Below are 18,102 nucleotides of genomic sequence, written 5' to 3'. Positions count from 1 at the left end.
GAGGTGGATCACTTTCATGTTTCTTCATCAGGTCTAGGACTTTTGGATTGTATAACTGACATCATGATGGATATGCTGGTGAAACTCTAGATTCTATTATAGTCCTCCAGAGAGGATTGATCTTTTTTGGTTTGGTTTGGTTTTTAATTAGGCTTTTTTTTTTTTTTTTTGCGATGCCATGGGACATGTGGGATCATAGTTCCCTGACTCGGGATCAAACCTGGGCACATGGCAGTGAAAGTGCTGAGTCCTAACCACTGGATTGCCAGGGAGTTCCCTGAAGTAGGCAGTTCATTTGACTGATCCATACTCTAAGCTTTGTCTCTCCTGCGATGGGCAGCAGCTCTTTTCAGTTCTTTCCATTTTAGCTGAGGTATTTAAAGTTCTTCCCATAGATGCTTAGTTCAGAGATTAGCCACAGATTTAAGCACAGTTTTTATTAGATGGTTGGATGGCATCACCGACTTGATGGACATGAGTTTGAGCAAGCTCCGGGAGTTGGTGACGGACAGGGAAACCTGGCATGCTGCAGTCCATGGGGTTGCAAAGAGTCGTACACGACTGAGCGACTGAACTGAAGTGACTGTGCAGAACTGGGAGCTCTTCCTCTCTGGTTCTGTACTTTCTGAGATTTCTTATTTTCCACCTGCTGTAGTTGCCCTGAATTCTGTGCTTTGATTCTCAAGTCAGTAAGATGAGTTTCTTCTAGTGTTTTTGGTATGCAAAGACCTAACCCCAGACTGAAGAGCAGGAAACTTATTCAGTGCTGTTTTTTTTTCCTTTCGGGTGCCTTCTCTAGTTTTTGTTCACTTTCATCACCTTCAGTCACCTTCAGATATTTGCTTTTTACTCTTTGTTCAGAGTTGATAGTTATCTGTGAGAGGCTTGGTCTTATAGGAGTTCTTAGGAGATCTTTATTATCACTCTTCATTCATTCTTTTATTCAATCAACTAACAGATACTTGTTTGGGGCTTACTTTATGTAAGCTGTGCAAGGCACTGACCAAATGAGAGAGACGTGGTACCCACCCTCATTAAGTTTGAGTTCTAATAGAGAAGAAAGAAAATACCAATAAAATAATTACTGACTATGATAAGTACTATAGAGGAAATAAATTGGGTGTTATCACAGAGTTGATAGTGTGGGGCATGGCTTTTAGAGTGGTCAAGGAAGGCCACCTCTGAGGAGATAATATTTGGATTGAGATTCCGGATACCTGTGTCTCAGCATTTCCGCTTTTAGGTGTGCACACATCAGGAATGTGTGTGTGTGCTTCCACCAAGAGAAATCTGTTTTATTATTTATTTATGTTTAATTTTTGACCATACCTTGTGGCATGTGGGAATCTTAGGTTGTTCCCCAACCAGGGATTGAACCTGTGCTCCAATATTGGAAGGCAGAGTCTTAACCACTACACTGCCCGGGAATCCTGAAGAGAAATCTATTTTAAATATTAAGAAGATCTGATGTGTGAAAAGTAAATTTTTGGAAGCATGAAAGTAGGGAAGCCAGTCAAGAAGGTGCTGCTGTACTTCACGTTAAAGATGTTCATGGCTTTGACAAAGGTTGTAGTCATGAAATGGAGAAAAATGAATAAACTTGAGAGTGATTTAGTAAGCAGAACAGGAAAGACTTGGTGATGGGTTGTAGAAAAGAAAAAGGTGGAGATATAACCAGTTAGTAACCAGGTTAGATTGTACTTGGGAGTGTAAGGTACTTGGGAGAATCAGTAATTTGTTGAATTTGAAAAGCCTAAGAAATATCTAAGTGGAGATTTCTTTCAGCAGTTGGAAATATGTCTCTGAAACTTAGAGGGTAGTCATGGGCCAGGCAGGTAATAAAACTGTCGAGGAAGATAATCCAGAGTTTAGGACAAGCCCTGGAGCACTTTGATATCTGGGAGAGGAAAAGAACCAGTAGAGGAGACATTTCGAGATGGCCGTTGAGCTAGGAGGGAAAAACCAGGACAGGGTGCTTGCTGCCCTAGAACCTAAGAGGAGCGTTTCAAGGAGGGAGTCAGCAAGGATGTCAGCTGCTGAGAGTGTGCGTGAGCTCCTTCACCAGCAGAGGGCAGGAAAGACCATATTGGGAGAGTTCAGGAAAAATTGAGACTAGATATTAGGGACCGTATGTGATTGAATTAATTTCTTTGCATCCTGTGTCCATATTCTGTGATCTGCTTCACTGGTTCTGATTTTATGACGGAAAGGACTTTGTTTTCTTCAATGCCTTATCCCTGGGATCTAGAACAGTTTGAATGAGCCTTCTGTGGTAAATGTTTACCTTTTTAGTTTTCTGTTCTGGCTATAGTTTCAGCCCAGTAAGTTGATTAAGATCTGGCCTCTTGGTTCTGGGGCAGCAAGCACCCTGTCCCCTCAGAACGTGTGGGGAATGGAAACAAACTCCATGAAGTATTAGGTTGGCCAAAAAGTTTGTTCAGGTCTTTCCATAGAATGCTATCAAAACCCAAATGAATTTTTGTCTAACCCAATATAATGTGTTATGAACATAATTCTAACTACATGCAAAGTGCTGTGGTAGGATAGGAAATGTGGTCTTGAATTCTGCCTTGGCTGGGGAGGCACAGTTGGGGGCCTCTTTCTAGAAGTAACGACATCTGAGTTAGGTTTCAGAAGATGAACTGGAGTGGGCAAGGCATTCCTCATGGAGGCAAGCACAGTTTGTTTTCCATATATGTAATTTGATTGATTTTTCTTCAGAAGGATCAGGCTCAAATTCTCTGCAGATCACGAAACATGACGTCCTGTTGGCTACTTTAAAATCTAACCTGTCTGCTTTGGAGGACAAGTTTCTGAAAGATCCTCACTGGAAGATATTGAAACTCCTACGGGATGAAATTGCTAATAAGGCAGAATGGCCGCAAGACTCTGTGGACGTCACCTGGCATTTTACCTCCCAGGCCTTACTGCTGCTGCTGTGCTTGAAGGAAACCATGCTCCGCCTGGCAGCTGATTTCAATCCAGGTAAACCCAACCCGAAGACTCCAGAAACTGCTCCTGCCCTCAGCCCGGACACGCTTAGCGTCTCCCAGCAAAAGACTGTCCAGTCAGCTTTGCAGTTTGTAGTGACCTTGGGTGTCTGCCCCTATCTCGTGCCTGGTGTTGGAGTCCCTCTGAGATACAGGACTGAGTTTGGGGCCGTCGTTCAGGACGTGGTGTGTCTCAGTGCCGCTCCCAGCGCGGCCCGGAGGCTGTACACGAGCTGCAGGGTCCTCCTCAGTGTCGCTCAGCACGCGTCTCTGGGGAGCCTGGTTTTCTGCCGCCATTTTGGGGATATTGCAGCAGGTCTGTGCCAGCTGGGGTTCTGCCCAAGCAAGAGATCACCGCTGAGTCCTGAGGAAGAGGTAAGCATCCATGGAGAGAGAGTGTGTGAGAATCTGTGTGTGTACTTGTGTGTGGTTGCTGTAAGAGATCATCTCAGTTCTTTGGAAAAGTGCTGATGGAAAGACCTAGAATTTTTGTTAAATGCCTAGGCATCTCTGGTGGATAGACGAATCTTTTTAGGGGGTTGGACCTTTCATTTATTAAGTATGAGTCCTTTCACTCCTGGAGAGTCCATTTCACCTGTTCCCTTCTTTTTGAAACAGCTGTCGCAAGCTATTTCTTTGAATCTCTGTTTCTTTCCTCCTTTGTAAAATGTGTTTATTAATGCCTGCCTTGAGGAAAAAAACAATACCTACCTTGGAAGATGGCTGTGAGGAATAAGGATAATGTGTGTAAGTTACCTGGCCAAATACGCAGCAGTGCTCACCAAAAAGTTACTACTGTTAATATTAATATTAAACTGTTTACGCCTCCTTCATTAAGTTCTTGGGAAGATTAAGTGAGATGAAGTATGCAAGCACTGGGTACCCTGCACAATCCAGTCAGTGTTGGTTGTTACCATTAGGTGTTAAAGGTACAGTCAAATGTTTTGTTGACAGTCAGTAAGGATTTGAGCATCTAGACAATAAAGTGATGTGAAGGATAAAAAAGCATTAGACGTGGCCATTTTCTCAAACAGCTCACACAGTCGCTGGGGAGACAAGACTCACAAGTGTAACATAACAGGGACCACTGCTTCCCCATGAGAGCACTGCCAGCCTTGGCACAGGAACCTAAACAGAGGACGCTGTGAAGGTGTAAATGTAACTAGTGTCTGCATCCAGATTTTATCACGTCCGCTCACCTCATCTTTCTGTCAACCTTTCTCTGTCACCCTCCAACTTGTTCCTTTTCTGTTTGTTCTCCCTGTGCTAACAAAAGAAAATAAAACAGAAGACATTTAAAAGCCACGGTCACCTGAGTAGTCACATGAAATCATGGTCTCCTCCAGTGCCCTTATGTTTTGCGGAGGAGAGCTCTGTGCTCTTTACAACAGGGTGTGCGTCTTGACAGCTCCATCAGTGCCTGCTGCTTGCACTTCCTTGAGATGCGGGGTCTGGAGCAGGTCTTATGACTATTGTTTGAGCTAAGAGGTACCCAGAGGACTCAGGCAGAAGAGAGAAGAGAAATGGGAAACACAGAAAGCACCAAGTAATGGGCTGGAAGGAGAAAGGGAAACATGGTGGGTGGACGATATGAAGCTGGACAGGTTCTGCAACAGCTCCTGCTCTGATCAGCATCTGCAGCACAATTTACTGTCACAACGAGCAGGATTCTAAGTCTTAACTGTGAAGCCCCCAAAGGGGGTCAGTCTCTTGTGGCTTGGAGCAGGGACCCAATTAAACAGCACCCTCTTTGCTGCCCAAATTCTGAGTGAATGAAAAGACCATTAACAGAGTAAGAGATGACAAGTCAGAATGTCACCTTTATTACTCATCAAGGCAGAGCTGGAAGGTCTATAGAGACCGACCCATGGATCTCCTAACAGTGCATTCCACAATGAGATGCACTTCTCACCCAGTTTTAAAGGATGGTAGAAAATTGCAGCTCCTTCTGCCCCAATGCAGAGGACATGCCCCTGAAAAATCTGTGGCACAGAAGAGCAGAACAGACTGCGCTCACGCCCAAGAGACTGAAGAGGGGCAAGCTCCTCTGTGTGTGCCAGAACTCAGCAATTGGATGAGTGGATGCAATCTCCTGCCCAGAGTGGGTGAGGGAATGGAGAGGGGGCCGGGGTGTTTCCTTACTATAGCTTCCTCTGAATGGAAGGAAACCAAGAGGCAAAAGAATTAAAATGAATAACCAACAAGGACCTACTATATAGCACACAGAACTCTTCTAAGTGTTATATGGCAACTTGGATGGGAGGGGAGTTTGAGAGAGAATGGATGCGTGTATATAAATGGCTGAGTCCCTTTGCTATCCACCTCACATATCATTGTGTTGTTAATCGACTATACCCCAATACAAAATAAAAAGTTAAAAAAAAAACAAAAAAAGAGGCAAAGAAGTCAGCCTCTGCTCCCCTCACAAGCATCTTTGTTCACTGTTGCAGAGCATTACCTTCTATTGCTTGCCTGTTTTGTGTCTCACAGAAGCCAAGGACATGTTTCTTTTAGGTGTTAACTGAAGAAGAGAGAGCCCTATCGAGGAAGGCCCTAAGAGACATCTTGGATCAAGTATATCAGCCATTAGCAGTCCGAGAATTACTTATGCTCCAGGGAGGACCGCCCCAGGTATGCATGCCTGGGCACTCTTGTGGGTGAAGCTTTAATGATAGAGTGTAGCGTACTGTCTTCTTCCATGGTAGTTCAGCAGTAAAGAATTTGCCTGCAATGCAGGAGACCCAGGTTTGATCCCTGGGTGGGGAATATCCCCTGGAGAAGGAAATGGCAATCCACTGCAGTATTCGTGCCTGGGAAATCCCATGGACAGAGGAGCCTGGCTGGCTACAGTCCATGGGGTTGCAAAGAGGTGGACATAACTGAGTGACTAAACAACTGTCTTCTCCTGGAAATTAGTCTAATAGAATCCTGTTTCGTCTTTTAGATTGTTAAATGGTATTTGCCAAACTAAATTATACCAACCTCTGGAATAATTTTAAAGGATTTTTCTTCTAATGAAAAATGGACACTTTTCCCAATAATATTGTGATAATTTTTAGGGCTTATGACAAAAATATATTTTATTCATTCTCAAACTGAGTATTTTTTTTTTAAACTAAAATTTGGCTGTTTGACAGTATTCTTCTGGCAGAAGGATTTGGATATCTTATTCTTTGAGTGGAGTATTTGAAGTCAACGAAAGTTAAAACTAGAGTTATTAATTCTTAGATCTTTTTTTTTGAAAAATGTAATAGTATATATTCTGCTCAGCATAATATAGTTTCTTTTTTCCTTAAAACTAATTATTTATCCAAAATGATTCAATTTGGTGATGTAGCTGGAATTATCTATTTTCTTTTAGTACCTAAAATTTATTATGAGTTTAGGTTAGTAAACTATGAAGGTCCAAAGGATGGGACGTCCCTGGTGGTCCATGAGTTAAGACTCTGTGCTCTGAATGCAGAGGATCTGGGTTCGATCCCTGGGCAGGGAACTAGATCCCACATGCTGCAACTAAGGCCTGGTTCAGCCAAATAAATAAATATGTATTTTTTTAAAAACATGAAGGGAAAAAAAAAAAAAGCATGAAGGGTCAAAACAGTTAACTGTAGGACCAGCTGAAGCTGACTACAAAGACATCTCCTTGTTGAAGTCATTTTCATCTCATCCCTAGAATATTATTAGAGCCTCATATTGGGACCCTCTTGCTCATGCTCTGCTTCTCTGAGTGAGTCCACAGTTTGCCAGATGAAACAAAATACCTTATAAGGACATGGTGGAAAGCAGAGACTCAGGAGTTAGGCACACTGGAATTCAACCCCAGTGTGCAGTTGCTGGAATTAGTAAGCCTTTCCATCCCTCACTTTCCTTACCCGTAAAATGGGGGTGACAACAGTACCTTCCTCATAAAGTCCCTTTTGCGATTGTGGGGGGGTACTTAACACAGTGCACAGCACATCAACCCCCTCAAATTTCTCTTAATTATTAATAATTAGAAACTAGTTGGGGTTAAATGTTTCCTTCACTTACGTTTTATGCTCACACAGTTAAACACAATGAATGACCACACTATAATTTGCACTCCAGCCCAAAATAAGGGACAGCAAGTCTGTTTTGTTCATGGTGGTGCCACAGAACTCTCAAAAAGGAGTTCTTGAGGAAATCTAACTCTTCTTAAAGCTGCTGTGTCAAAAGGAATCACAGTAGCTGTGACCTCAGAGGCCAGGACAGGAGTGCCTGCTCACTGTTGTGGCCTCTCCTCTTGGTGGTGAGTCTCCTTTGGAAGCTGCATTTGATCGTAAGGCCTGCATTCAGATTTGTTACATGGATCTTGTGTCCCGCAAATCTGTATTTTATTCACAAGCATATTTGTATATTTCTGGGTTTGAAATTTCACTTGACACTTTACTTGAAGAAATTTCACTGTGTTTTTATTTCCTTAAAATTAAAAGTGAGGCTGAAGAAGATTTTATAAATGTTTACAAAGATTTTTTTTTTCTTTATAAAGATTTTTTTTTTTGCCATGATGGCTTTGCAAGGTCTCAGTTCCCCAACCTGGGATTGAACCCAGGCCATGGCAGCAAAAGTCGAAGAAATCCTAGTTGAAAGAATCCTAACAACTGGGCCACCAGGGAACTCCTCCCTCCCCTTTTTTTTTAAAGAAAAAAATTTGCCCTTTTGAAGTCTGTATAGCGTACTGTTAATTATCAGTGTGACTCAATATATTTGTATTTTTTTAATTTCTGTAACTCCTATCTGAAAAAAAAATCCTATCCATTGTGCTGACATTCATTCACACATTTCCTTTCTTTTTTCAGTCCTGCTCAGAAGGGAAGATGCAAGTTAGGTGCCGGGCCCCAGCTTGGCTCCGGCGTCTGTGTGGGCAGCTCCTCTCTGAAAGGTTAATGAGACCCAGCGGTGTTCAGGCAGTAGTCCGGGGCATTTTGGAAGGAGCAGGTGGTAAGAAATAGATGTTTGTTACTTCAGCATCCACTTTTCTTTATTGGTCTCTAGCCTTTGACTGTTGCACCTGATGGAGACTAGACTTTGTGCCTTTGTGGGGCGTAAGGAAGTTAAACTTTAATGAACTCCTTTTCTCAAAAAACTCATTTTCTTGCTATTTTCCCCCAAAATAGTTGTGATACACTGCTCTCTTTGCATAATATTGTCAACTGTTTCAAATAAGTTATAATGTCAGAGGAAAACATTGTACAGAAAGTTTAAGTTAACCCTGTAGAAACCATGAAATTCTCTGTGGAAAAGGCCAGAGGTCCTCAGAATACTTCACCTCAGGACTTAAAATACAAAAGTATTCTCCTTAAGCTGGAGATACCCAAGAGATACAAGCTTTGGAATGAAATTTTAGATTCGTTTCCAGTTATAGTCTCTTAGTCCTCATTAAGAGAAGAAATGTTAATTATCATACTAAGTTTTAATTTATATTTTTTGACTTTTAAACAAAATTACATATGAACATAATTTAAAGAATCAATAGGTCTATAATGCTTTTAGAGAAAAATAGCAGCCCTTAGCAGCTTTCCACTCCATTTCCCATCCCCAGAAACAACCACTTGGCACATTTTGAGCAGGTTTCTTCTGATATTTACCTCTTTTTTCTAACCATAATCCTTATATTAAAAAATATTTCACTGGAGTGGATGTGCCTGGTAATTTTTGAATGGAGAGCGGGCATTTTAATTTAACACTGCCAGATGCTATATTTTGTTGTGTTCCTTTGTTGGGCTTTGTGCTAGGATGTGGTTAATTTTCTTGGTATCAGTTTGAGTCCTTCAATTCTGGCTCTTAAACCTTTTTACTGTGGGTGGATAATAGCCTTTAACCTAAGGTAATTTGTCACCAATACTAAGGCGATACCTTTTTGGGATTTGACTTGATTCTGTGTATATTAAGAGGCTTTTCCATGCTCACTAGTAGGAACACTGACTATTCCAAGCCCTGCATGAACTCTGGGGATTGTTCTCCCTACTGCTGTCTGGTGTTTCTTGCCTTGAGTTTCTCTCTCTTTCTCGCTCTCCCTCTCTCTCAGCACACACACACACCATACTCTGGAGAAGACTTGAGAGAGGACTCCTCTGCTCATCTCTGGAGTTCCCTCTTGGTGTAGCTTTCTCCTCTCTGCTGTTTTACCCTGAAAGCTCTAGCTGTGTTGACGTCCCTGAATTCTGAACTGTGTTTCTTTAATTCAGCAACATAGCAGGCTTCACTGGATTCTCCTTTACCTGTGGTGTGGCCTCAAAACTCTCTAGGGACTTGCCTTGGCGGTCCAGTGGTTAAGACTCCATGCTCCCAGTGCAGGGGCACTGGTTCAATCCCTGGTCAGGGAACTGAGTTCCTAACATGCCTCATAATAAAAAAAATTAAAAAAAAAAAAAATCCTCTCTGAAGGTAGTAGGCTAGGGTGTTCATGGGGCTCACCTTGTTTGCTTCCCTTCTCTTAGGGACCAGTGTGTTGGGCTGCTTTTGTCCAGTGTCTGAAAGCCACCGTTTACATATTTTTTCTAAGGGGGTAAGGTAAATCTGATACCTGTTAGTCCCTAACTCTAGTTTAAGGCAATTTGAATGACATGATGCATATAAAGAGACAGAATAATAGAAATACTAATCATTTAAAACATGTCAGTAATAAGCACAATGAAAAAACTAGTGTTCAGATAATATGAATACTCTTATTACAATGGTTAAGTGCTATTTTTTCCTCTGAACTTGCCAGAGACCAACATCAAAAGGAAAGTACAAAGAGGTAGTTTATCTTACAGAAGAAATCAGCGACTTTCAATAGGGAAGAAAACTGTTTCTCCTCTAATTTAAGGACCTTATGTGGTGAGGTGCTATGAATTTTTGATGTCTGTATCCATTGCTGACAGCCGGGGCAGCTGGAGGGAGTGATGCTGAGGCCACAGCTGCCGACTGGAAGAAGTGTGACCTGATTGCAAAGATTTTAGCCTCTTGTCCCCAGCAGTCTCTTTCACCAGAGGATTATTATAGAGATATCTGCCCCCAGGTAAATCATGTTTCTTTTGTCTGTTTGAGGATTATCTGCTTACTTATAGAAAGAGGACTTTTAATGTTCACCTAATATTGCGTTAGGGGCTTTCCCAGTGGCTCAGTGGTAAAGAATATGCCTGCAGTGCTGGAGACGCGGGTTTGATCCTTGGGTGGGGAAGATCTTCTTGGAGAAGAAAATGGCAGCCCACTCTAGTATTCTTGCCTGGAAAATCTTGTCTGTCCAAGGTGTTGCAAAGAGTTGGATATGACTCAGTGACTAAACAACAGCAGTATTGAGTTAATATAATGTTTATTATTCAGTGAAGGACTTTCTTAATAACATTAAAAACCTGTGGGAGAGACTGATCTGTTCGGCTTCCCTCATAGCTCAGTTGGTAAAGAATTCACCTGCACTGCAAGAGACCCCGGTTCAATTCCTGGTTCGGGAAGATCCCCTGGAGAAGGGATAGGCTACCCAGTCCAGTAATCTTGGGCTTCCCTTGTGGCTCAGCTGGTAAAGAATCTGCCTGCAGTGTGGGAGACCTGGGTTTGATCCTTGGGTCGGGAAGATCCCCTGGAGAAGGGAAAGGCTACCCACTCCAGTATCCTGGCCTAGAGAATTCCATGGACTGTATCAATCGGGTTGCAAACAGTGAGACATGACTGAGTGACTTTCACTTCCATCATTAGTAACTGACTAGCTTGCCCTCAAAACTGGAATATGAAACTATAGTTTTGTTGTATTTATTATCTTTTCTGTGTTTTTTTTTCCCAAAGGTTTTTTTATATTTAAAAATTTTTTTTCCATTTATTTTTATTAGTTGGAAGCTAATTACTTTACAATATTGTAGTGGTTTTTGTCGTACATTGACATCAGCCATGGATTTACATATGTTCCCCATCCCGTCTTTTCTGTGTTTTTAATTATTTTTTAAAAATATGTAGTAAATAAAAAAGGTAAATTAACATGGTATACAATTTTAAAAAGCACAAAAGAGTAAGCGGAAAAATAAGTCTCTCTCCTGTCTCTGTACCAATTTCTTATTTATTTTGCAGAGACAATCTGTGAATCATGTGTATACAATTATATGTGTATGTATTTGTTTTTATATTCTAATTTTTACCCAAATGATAATATGTTGCACACACTATTTTTCAGTTTTGCTTTTTTCACTTAACAATGTACCTTGGAGACCATGTCATATTAAGCTGTCTCATTCTTTTTCTTGGGTGCATAGTATTTCATCATATTATGTACCATATTTTATTTAACCAGCTTCCTGTTAATGGACATTTAAATTGTTTCCATTGTTTTGCTGTTACAATGCTCCAGTTAATAGGGAAAATTTTTAGAATCGAAATGATTTGCTTAAAGAGTATATGTATTTAAATTTTTGGTTGATATTATATATGTATTTGTTTTCCCACACCTTTGCCTACACAGTGTGTTAGGCACACTTTTCTTTGTTAAAACTTTTCTTTGTTAATCTGATAGGTGAAAATGTGTCACCACTCCACATGCTTTTAGATGTAAGATATGCCTTTGGAGTACAGTGTAAAGAAAGTCATTCAGCTGTTATGCTGGTCTTCAGGTTCTCATGGGGAAGCATGCATGGGAACAAATATCATGATGTAAAATCTTACACTGGAAGATATTAAGTAGAAATTATCTTATAGGATAAAGCTATTTACAATGATGACTAAACATTTTCTAAAACTAGTAGCTATAATTTTGGCACTTAAGGACATGAGATAATCAAGTCATAGGTTTTAGTCTTGCTGAGCCTGTTTTTGGCAGCATCACAGGTCACATACAGTTTTGGGACAGCGGATTCTCCTGTCTACAAAACATTTGAGTCACTTTTAAGCCAGGAACAGAATGCACTTTTCTGTTGGGTGCTTAGATTCAAACATGAGAGATCAGTAGTTGGTTTGTTTGGTTTTTGTTTTCTAATGTTTATTTTTTGAGAATAAAGTAGACCCTTGGTCAGATCTGACAGGCTCTTCAGATTCTGAATATATTTATATGCTTTGACCCCATAATTGCTGTTTATCATAGCAAAATTTGGGGGAAAAGCTGAATATCTGGAAATAATATTTTTAACAATATGAGAAGGTTTCAGCAGTACACAAAATTGAATATTAAGTATGGTCTCAACTGAAAAGAGGAAAGAATTATACAGGGAACATATTGGAAAAAATACACCCAAAGTGTTTATAGTAATTTGGAATTTAATTTTTTTTCTTAAAAATTATTCTCCAGATTTTCTACAAATAACACATATTTTATAAATCTGATAAAATTGTTTAATAAAACGTAGCTCCTTCAGTTCTCATACCCTTTGGTGCTGGCTTGTTAAATTAATTAAAAAAAAAAAACAGTTCTGTTGGATATGTGTTACTGCAGTGAGTTTATTTTTTGGTGTAAAGAAATTAATGTGAAATGTGTTCTTTTCTTAGTTGTTGTAGTGCTTCTTACAAAGAGCCTGGTATTTACCTTATGGAATTTTCCTTTTAGATTTTGGATTTATTTCACTTTCAAGATAAATTGGCAGCACGACAGTTTCAGAGAGTTGCCACCACAACCTTTGTAACTATGTCAAGAGAACAGCCACAACTGGCAGCCAAGTACTTACTTCAGCCCGTGTTAGCGCCTCTTCATCGATGTTTAAATACAGCAGGTAAACAAGGAAGTTTGGTAGTTTGAGGACCCTCTAAAGGACCTTCTTCTGTGTTTTGGATTTAAATGACTAAAGTCTATGTAGTTCAGTGTCTTTAGTTTTGTTTTTTCCTCAACTTTTTATTTTGAAAAATCCACTTCATGGAAGTTCTAAGAAGGATGCATCGTCTCACCCCTGTATATGTCACATAATTAACACTTTGGCACTTTCACTTTCTCTTTCCCTCTTCCTACATAACATACATGTTTTTTCCTGAAGCATTTGAGAGTTAGTTCCAGACATCCTCTAATATATAGACTTTATTCAGATCTCTTATTTGTCTGAAGAATTTCTTTTATATCTGTTTTTTTAAAATTATATTGCATTTACTTATTACATTAATTCTTTAATGTAGAATACTTCCCTGATGGTCTTTCACTCTGACACTTTTGAAGCCCAGGTTATAGACTCTTTTTCAGTTTGTATTTGTCTAATTGTTTGCTTGTGATTAGATCTAGGTTAAACATTTTGGCAGGAGTACTGTATCTGATTTTATTTTTCAGTCCATCAGGTTATGGACACATGTCATCAGTTTATTCCATTAGTGAAGTTAAATGTGATTATTTGATTAAGGTGGTAGCAACCAGATTTATCAACTGTAAAAATACCTTCCTCCCTTTTTAATTAATAATATTCTATGGGATGGTCGACATATGAGACAGTGTGAATATCCTGTTTCTGAACAGTCCTTCATACTGTGGTTTGGTATCCCCTGATAATTTTTGCCAATAAAATGGTGACATTCTTTTTTTTTAAAATTGTTTCTATTTTGTTAGTTGATACTCTTCTGTAAGGAAGAGCTTTTATTTCCTCCTTGCCTCATCTCTTTAAAAAAATTTTTATTTAAATACCCATACAGATTCAGATTCTTCTTTAATTCAGTGGATGACTGAATATTCCTATATTCATTTTGATGCTCAGATTTTCCCAGATTTGGCCAGAGAGTTTGTGTGTGTGTGTTTTTTATTTTTAATTGGAAGATAATTACTTTACAGTGTTGTGTTGGTTTCTACCCTACAACAACAGGAATCAGTCATAATTGTACATATACATCCCTTCCCTCTTGAGCTTGTGTTTTAATGTCTTTTAACCATTTCCCTCTGTATATTTCCATGCTTTATTGAGGTTAGTACTAGGATACAGAGTATTATTTCAGCATTTTTAGTGAGTTTTTTTTTAAAAAAAAACAAAACCTTTCCATAATAGTATTTTCTGAGGTTCAAAATAAAGAGAAAAATTGATGTGTGGTTAAGCCCAGTTTAGTTCTGTGTAGACTTTGTATAGAAGTCATTTATAGTATAAATGTTTCTGAATGTGTGTAGAGGGGTTTAAGTTCAGTTCAGTTCAGTCGCTCAGTCGTGTCCGACTCTTTGTTCAGCACGCCAGGCATCCCTGTCCATCACCAACTCCTGGAGTTCACTCACTCATGTCCGTTGAGTCAGTGATGCCATCCAACCATCTCATCCTCTATCCTCTCCTCCTCCTCCTGCCCTGAATCTTTCCCAGCATCAGGGTCTTTTCAAATGAGTCAGTTCTTTGCATCAGGTGGCGGAAGTATTGGAGTTTCAGCTTCAGCATCAGTCCTTCCAGTGAATATTCAGTGGGTGAGAATAAAGAAAGCCTAATTCTTGTGCTAGTAAAGCTTCACCAAATTGAGCTTTGGTGAAGTGAAACTTATGATTAATCAAACATGATAAACATGATATTTGGATAAATAATTAAAATTCCTTTATGTATTTAATAGAAATCTAGTCTGGGATTAGTGTATTCCTCAAAAAATGACTCAAGAAATGAAGTGTTATTTCTATTGGCACTCGTCAACAAGGCCTAGGACTTCATTTATATCTAATTTCATGTGAGACCATACCTCATTTCTAGTCTGTTTATCTTCTTGCCAGTGACTGACCAGGTATTTCCTTTAGTCTGGAGCCGTTGTTCTCAGTGTGTGGTCCCAAGACCAGAAGCATCAGCATCACCTGGGAATTTATTAGAAATACAACTTTTTGGGCTCTGCCTCAGACCTACAGAGTTAGAAACTCTGATGTTGGGCCCAGGACTGGTTTGACTGGCCCAGTAGGTAATTCAAGTGTGTGTTCCAGTTTGAACTCTGATCTAAAACATTAGGGCTTCCCAGGTAGCGCAGTGGTAAAGAATCTGCCTGGAGTGCAGGAGACCTGGGTTCAATCCCTGGGTTGGAAAGATCCCCTGGGGAAGGGAATGGCAACCCACTCCAGTATTCTTTGCCTGGAAAATTCCATGGACAGAGGAGCCTGGCAGGCTATAGTCCATGGGGTCGCAAGAGTCAGACATGACTGAGTGACTGACACTACTGCTAGAGCACTATGCTTGGCAGGCCTAGATTCATTCCAGTTGTGGGTCAGTTATTTTTGTCCTGTTGCTTGTTCATTCATTCAAAGAATATTTATTGAGCATCTCTTTACCAGGCATTCTCACGCGTTAAGTTACATCTGTAATGCCAGCTACATGTTTTGCATATAACATCTGTCGATAACAAAAGGACTGAGTTAGAATATGACTGATCTTATACGTAAACCCCATCATTGCCACTGGAAAAACAATCTAACGTACACGCTTTCTTATTTGTTTTTCATATTATAGCACATTTTTTAGGGATATGTAGCAAATATGATGAATTACCATATTTTATCAATTCCAAGATGCACTTTTTTTTCACATTAAAAAAACTTTATTTTGGAAATCTCTTTCACATTGTAGCAACTCTTAATATCTAGCTGCGTCTCACTATCATTGTTGGCCAGGTAGCAACTGTGATATTGTCTATGCCTGCAAGTTAAAACTTGTGAAATGGATGTCAGTGACTTTGAAGAAAATTATGACGATAGTAGTAAAGCCAAGGGCTCTTGAGGATATCACATCACTGCACTCTGTGCTCAGAGGTCAATATATTATGGCACAACACAGATACCAAAAATGTTTCAGAAGAGTTGGACACTAATTAATGGGAAGTTTTAATTCTTTATCCTGTTTATTCCAATTATTTAGCTTTTATCAGGAATGATAGGGACTTCCCCTGGCGGTCCAGTGGCTAGAGCTCCATGCCTCCATTGTAGGGGGCACAGGTTCAATCCCTGGTCAGGGAGCTGAGATCCTGTATGCCATGCAGAATAGCAAAAAAAAAAAAAAAAAAAAAGAATGATATATAACAAAACTGTGTAAAATAAATCTAAGTTCTCAATAATTTTTTTTATAAAGCTCTGTTTTAAAAGTTCAGCTTTTAAATTTTAAATTTTTATATTTTTAAAATTCAAATTAAAAAATCGTTTTAATTTAAATTAAAAAAATTTTTAATTTTATAGGGAAATTTTCAAATACATGTACAGAGAATAGTGTAATGAACATCTGTGTACCAGTAACCCTGATAGAACTATTGATTCTGCCATTTTCATTTAATTTAATCTGCAACTTCCCACTCATTAATTTAAAATTAGAATTCTAAGTGATAATGTTTCATAAGTTACTTGGAAGTGCTTTTTTTCCCCTTTCTTATTGATACATAAAATAACAATGCATGTTTGTAATCAGTGAAACATTCTTGTGAAATATTGTATTTGAATGGTGCTATATTGTAACCATGTTGATTTTCTAATTTTAGCTGTTACTTCCCAGACTTTCTAGTAAAGCATTTTTCCTTAGGCCCATGGAGATGCTAAACATAAGTAATTTTGGTTTTTGTCCTTTAGAGATTACAGAGAGTGATGTGGTGCCAGGGACCATTTTGGTGACAGAAGAACAACTTAGTAGATGTATTGAGGATATATATAAGGTTGGTAATTTAAGTCACTAATATTTTAGTTAATATTTGTACTTAGTCTTTTAAAATAATTTTGTCTTTTAAACTGATACTTCAAGATTGGGATTACTAATCTTAAATTCTAAACCATCAAAATCTTTTTTCTTTGAAAATTGGAAAGTATAAGCTGTTAATTTTATCATTTACTTTGAATCTTAAGCAGTTCAGATTCTCTTAAGTGCATATGCCACTGCTGAAAGCATATCCTTAGGAGAAATTGATAAAAGCATTTGCAATACTGTAGGCTTCCTAAACATGTATGATAATATTGAATCTACTTCATAGTTTTTGATCGAATCATCATCATGAAGAAGTAAGTTTGAGTAAGTGAGTTATGGAAATGACTTCCTAAATATACAGTAAAAGTGAAAAAATATTTATACAAATTATTTGTTCTCTATGATTATAATCTTAAATATATATGAAATACATCTTTTGGACAAAAATGAAATCCATTACTGTTAGGCCCAGATGTCATTGGGGTAAATACTCTTCTTTAAAATTTATTTCAATACATTTATACTGATATCATACTGTTAAAAACATTTACAAGAGTAAATAGCTTTCAGAATTATATTTCATGTTAAAAGGTACAGCTGCATTGGGAATATCATTTGGCAGTTCCCACTCCAGTACTCTTGCCTGGAAAACTCCATGGATGGAGGAGACTGGTGGGCTACAGTCCATGGGGTGGCAAAGAGTCGGACACGACTGGGCAATTTCACTTCACTAAAAAGGTAAACATGGAGTTATCATCAGTTCAGTTCAGTCACTCAGTCGTGTCCGACTATTTGCAACCCCATGAATCACAGGACGCCAGGCCTCCCTGTCCATCACCAACTCCCGGAGTTTACTCAAACTCATGTCCATTGAGTTGGTGATGCCATCCAGCCATCTCATCCTCTGTCGTCCCCTTCTCCTCCTGCCTGCCCCCAATCCCTCCCAGCATCAGGGTCTTTTCCTGTGAATCAGCTCTTCACATGAGGTGGCCAAAGTATTGGAGTTTCAGCTTCAGCATCAGTCCTTCCAATGAACACCCAGGACTGATCTCCTTTAGAATGGACTGGTTGGATCTCCTTGCAGTCCAAGGGACTCTCAAGAGTCTTTTCCAACGCCACAGTTCAAAAGCATCAATTCTTCGGTGCTCAGCTTTCTTTAAAGTCTAACTCTCACATCCATACATGACTACTGGAAAAACCATAGCCTTGACTAGATGGACCTTTGTTGGCAAAGTAATGTCTCTGCTTTTTAATATGCTATCTAGTTTGGTCATAACTTTCCTTCTAAGGAGTAAGTGTCTTTGAATTTCATGGCTGCAGTCACCATCTGCAGTGATTATGGAGCTCCAAAAAATAAAGTCAACCACTGTTTCTCCTGTTTCCCCATCTATCTGCCATGAAGTGATGGGACCAGATGCCATGATCTTAGTTTTCTGGATGTTGAGCTTTAAGCCAACTTTTCACTCTCTTCTTTCACTGTCATCAAGAGACTCTTCAGTTCTTCTTCACTTTCTGCCATAAGGGTGGTGTCATCTGCGTATCTGAGGTTATTGATA

General features: G+C 39.3%; 1 protein-coding gene across 2 annotated transcripts in view; it reads left to right on the top strand.

Annotated features, from left to right (window-relative positions):
* The window catches only part of TANGO6 (transport and golgi organization 6 homolog), a 181,068-nt gene that overhangs the window by 10,189 nt on the left and 152,777 nt on the right, over positions 1 to 18,102 (top strand). Inside the window, exons 2-7 of one of the 2 annotated variants that reach the window (XM_070451087.1) lie at positions 2,725 to 3,365; positions 5,505 to 5,621; positions 7,808 to 7,949; positions 9,875 to 10,011; positions 12,514 to 12,676; positions 16,438 to 16,520. In XM_070451087.1, the coding sequence (XP_070307188.1) occupies positions 2,725 to 3,365; positions 5,505 to 5,621; positions 7,808 to 7,949; positions 9,875 to 10,011; positions 12,514 to 12,676; positions 16,438 to 16,520 (1,283 nt within the window). Of the gene's footprint in view, positions 1 to 2,721; positions 3,366 to 5,504; positions 5,622 to 7,807; positions 7,950 to 9,874; positions 10,012 to 12,513; positions 12,677 to 16,437; positions 16,521 to 18,102 lie in introns of both variants that reach the window. The other variant, XM_070451086.1, reaches the window with a different exon arrangement.

The sequence above is a fragment of the Odocoileus virginianus genome, chromosome 20 (assembly GCF_023699985.2).
Source record: "Odocoileus virginianus isolate 20LAN1187 ecotype Illinois chromosome 20, Ovbor_1.2, whole genome shotgun sequence".
Lineage (NCBI taxonomy): Eukaryota > Metazoa > Chordata > Mammalia > Artiodactyla > Cervidae > Odocoileus > Odocoileus virginianus.
Note: the sequence above shows the minus strand (reverse complement) of the source record. Positions and strands in the feature narration are given on the sequence as shown.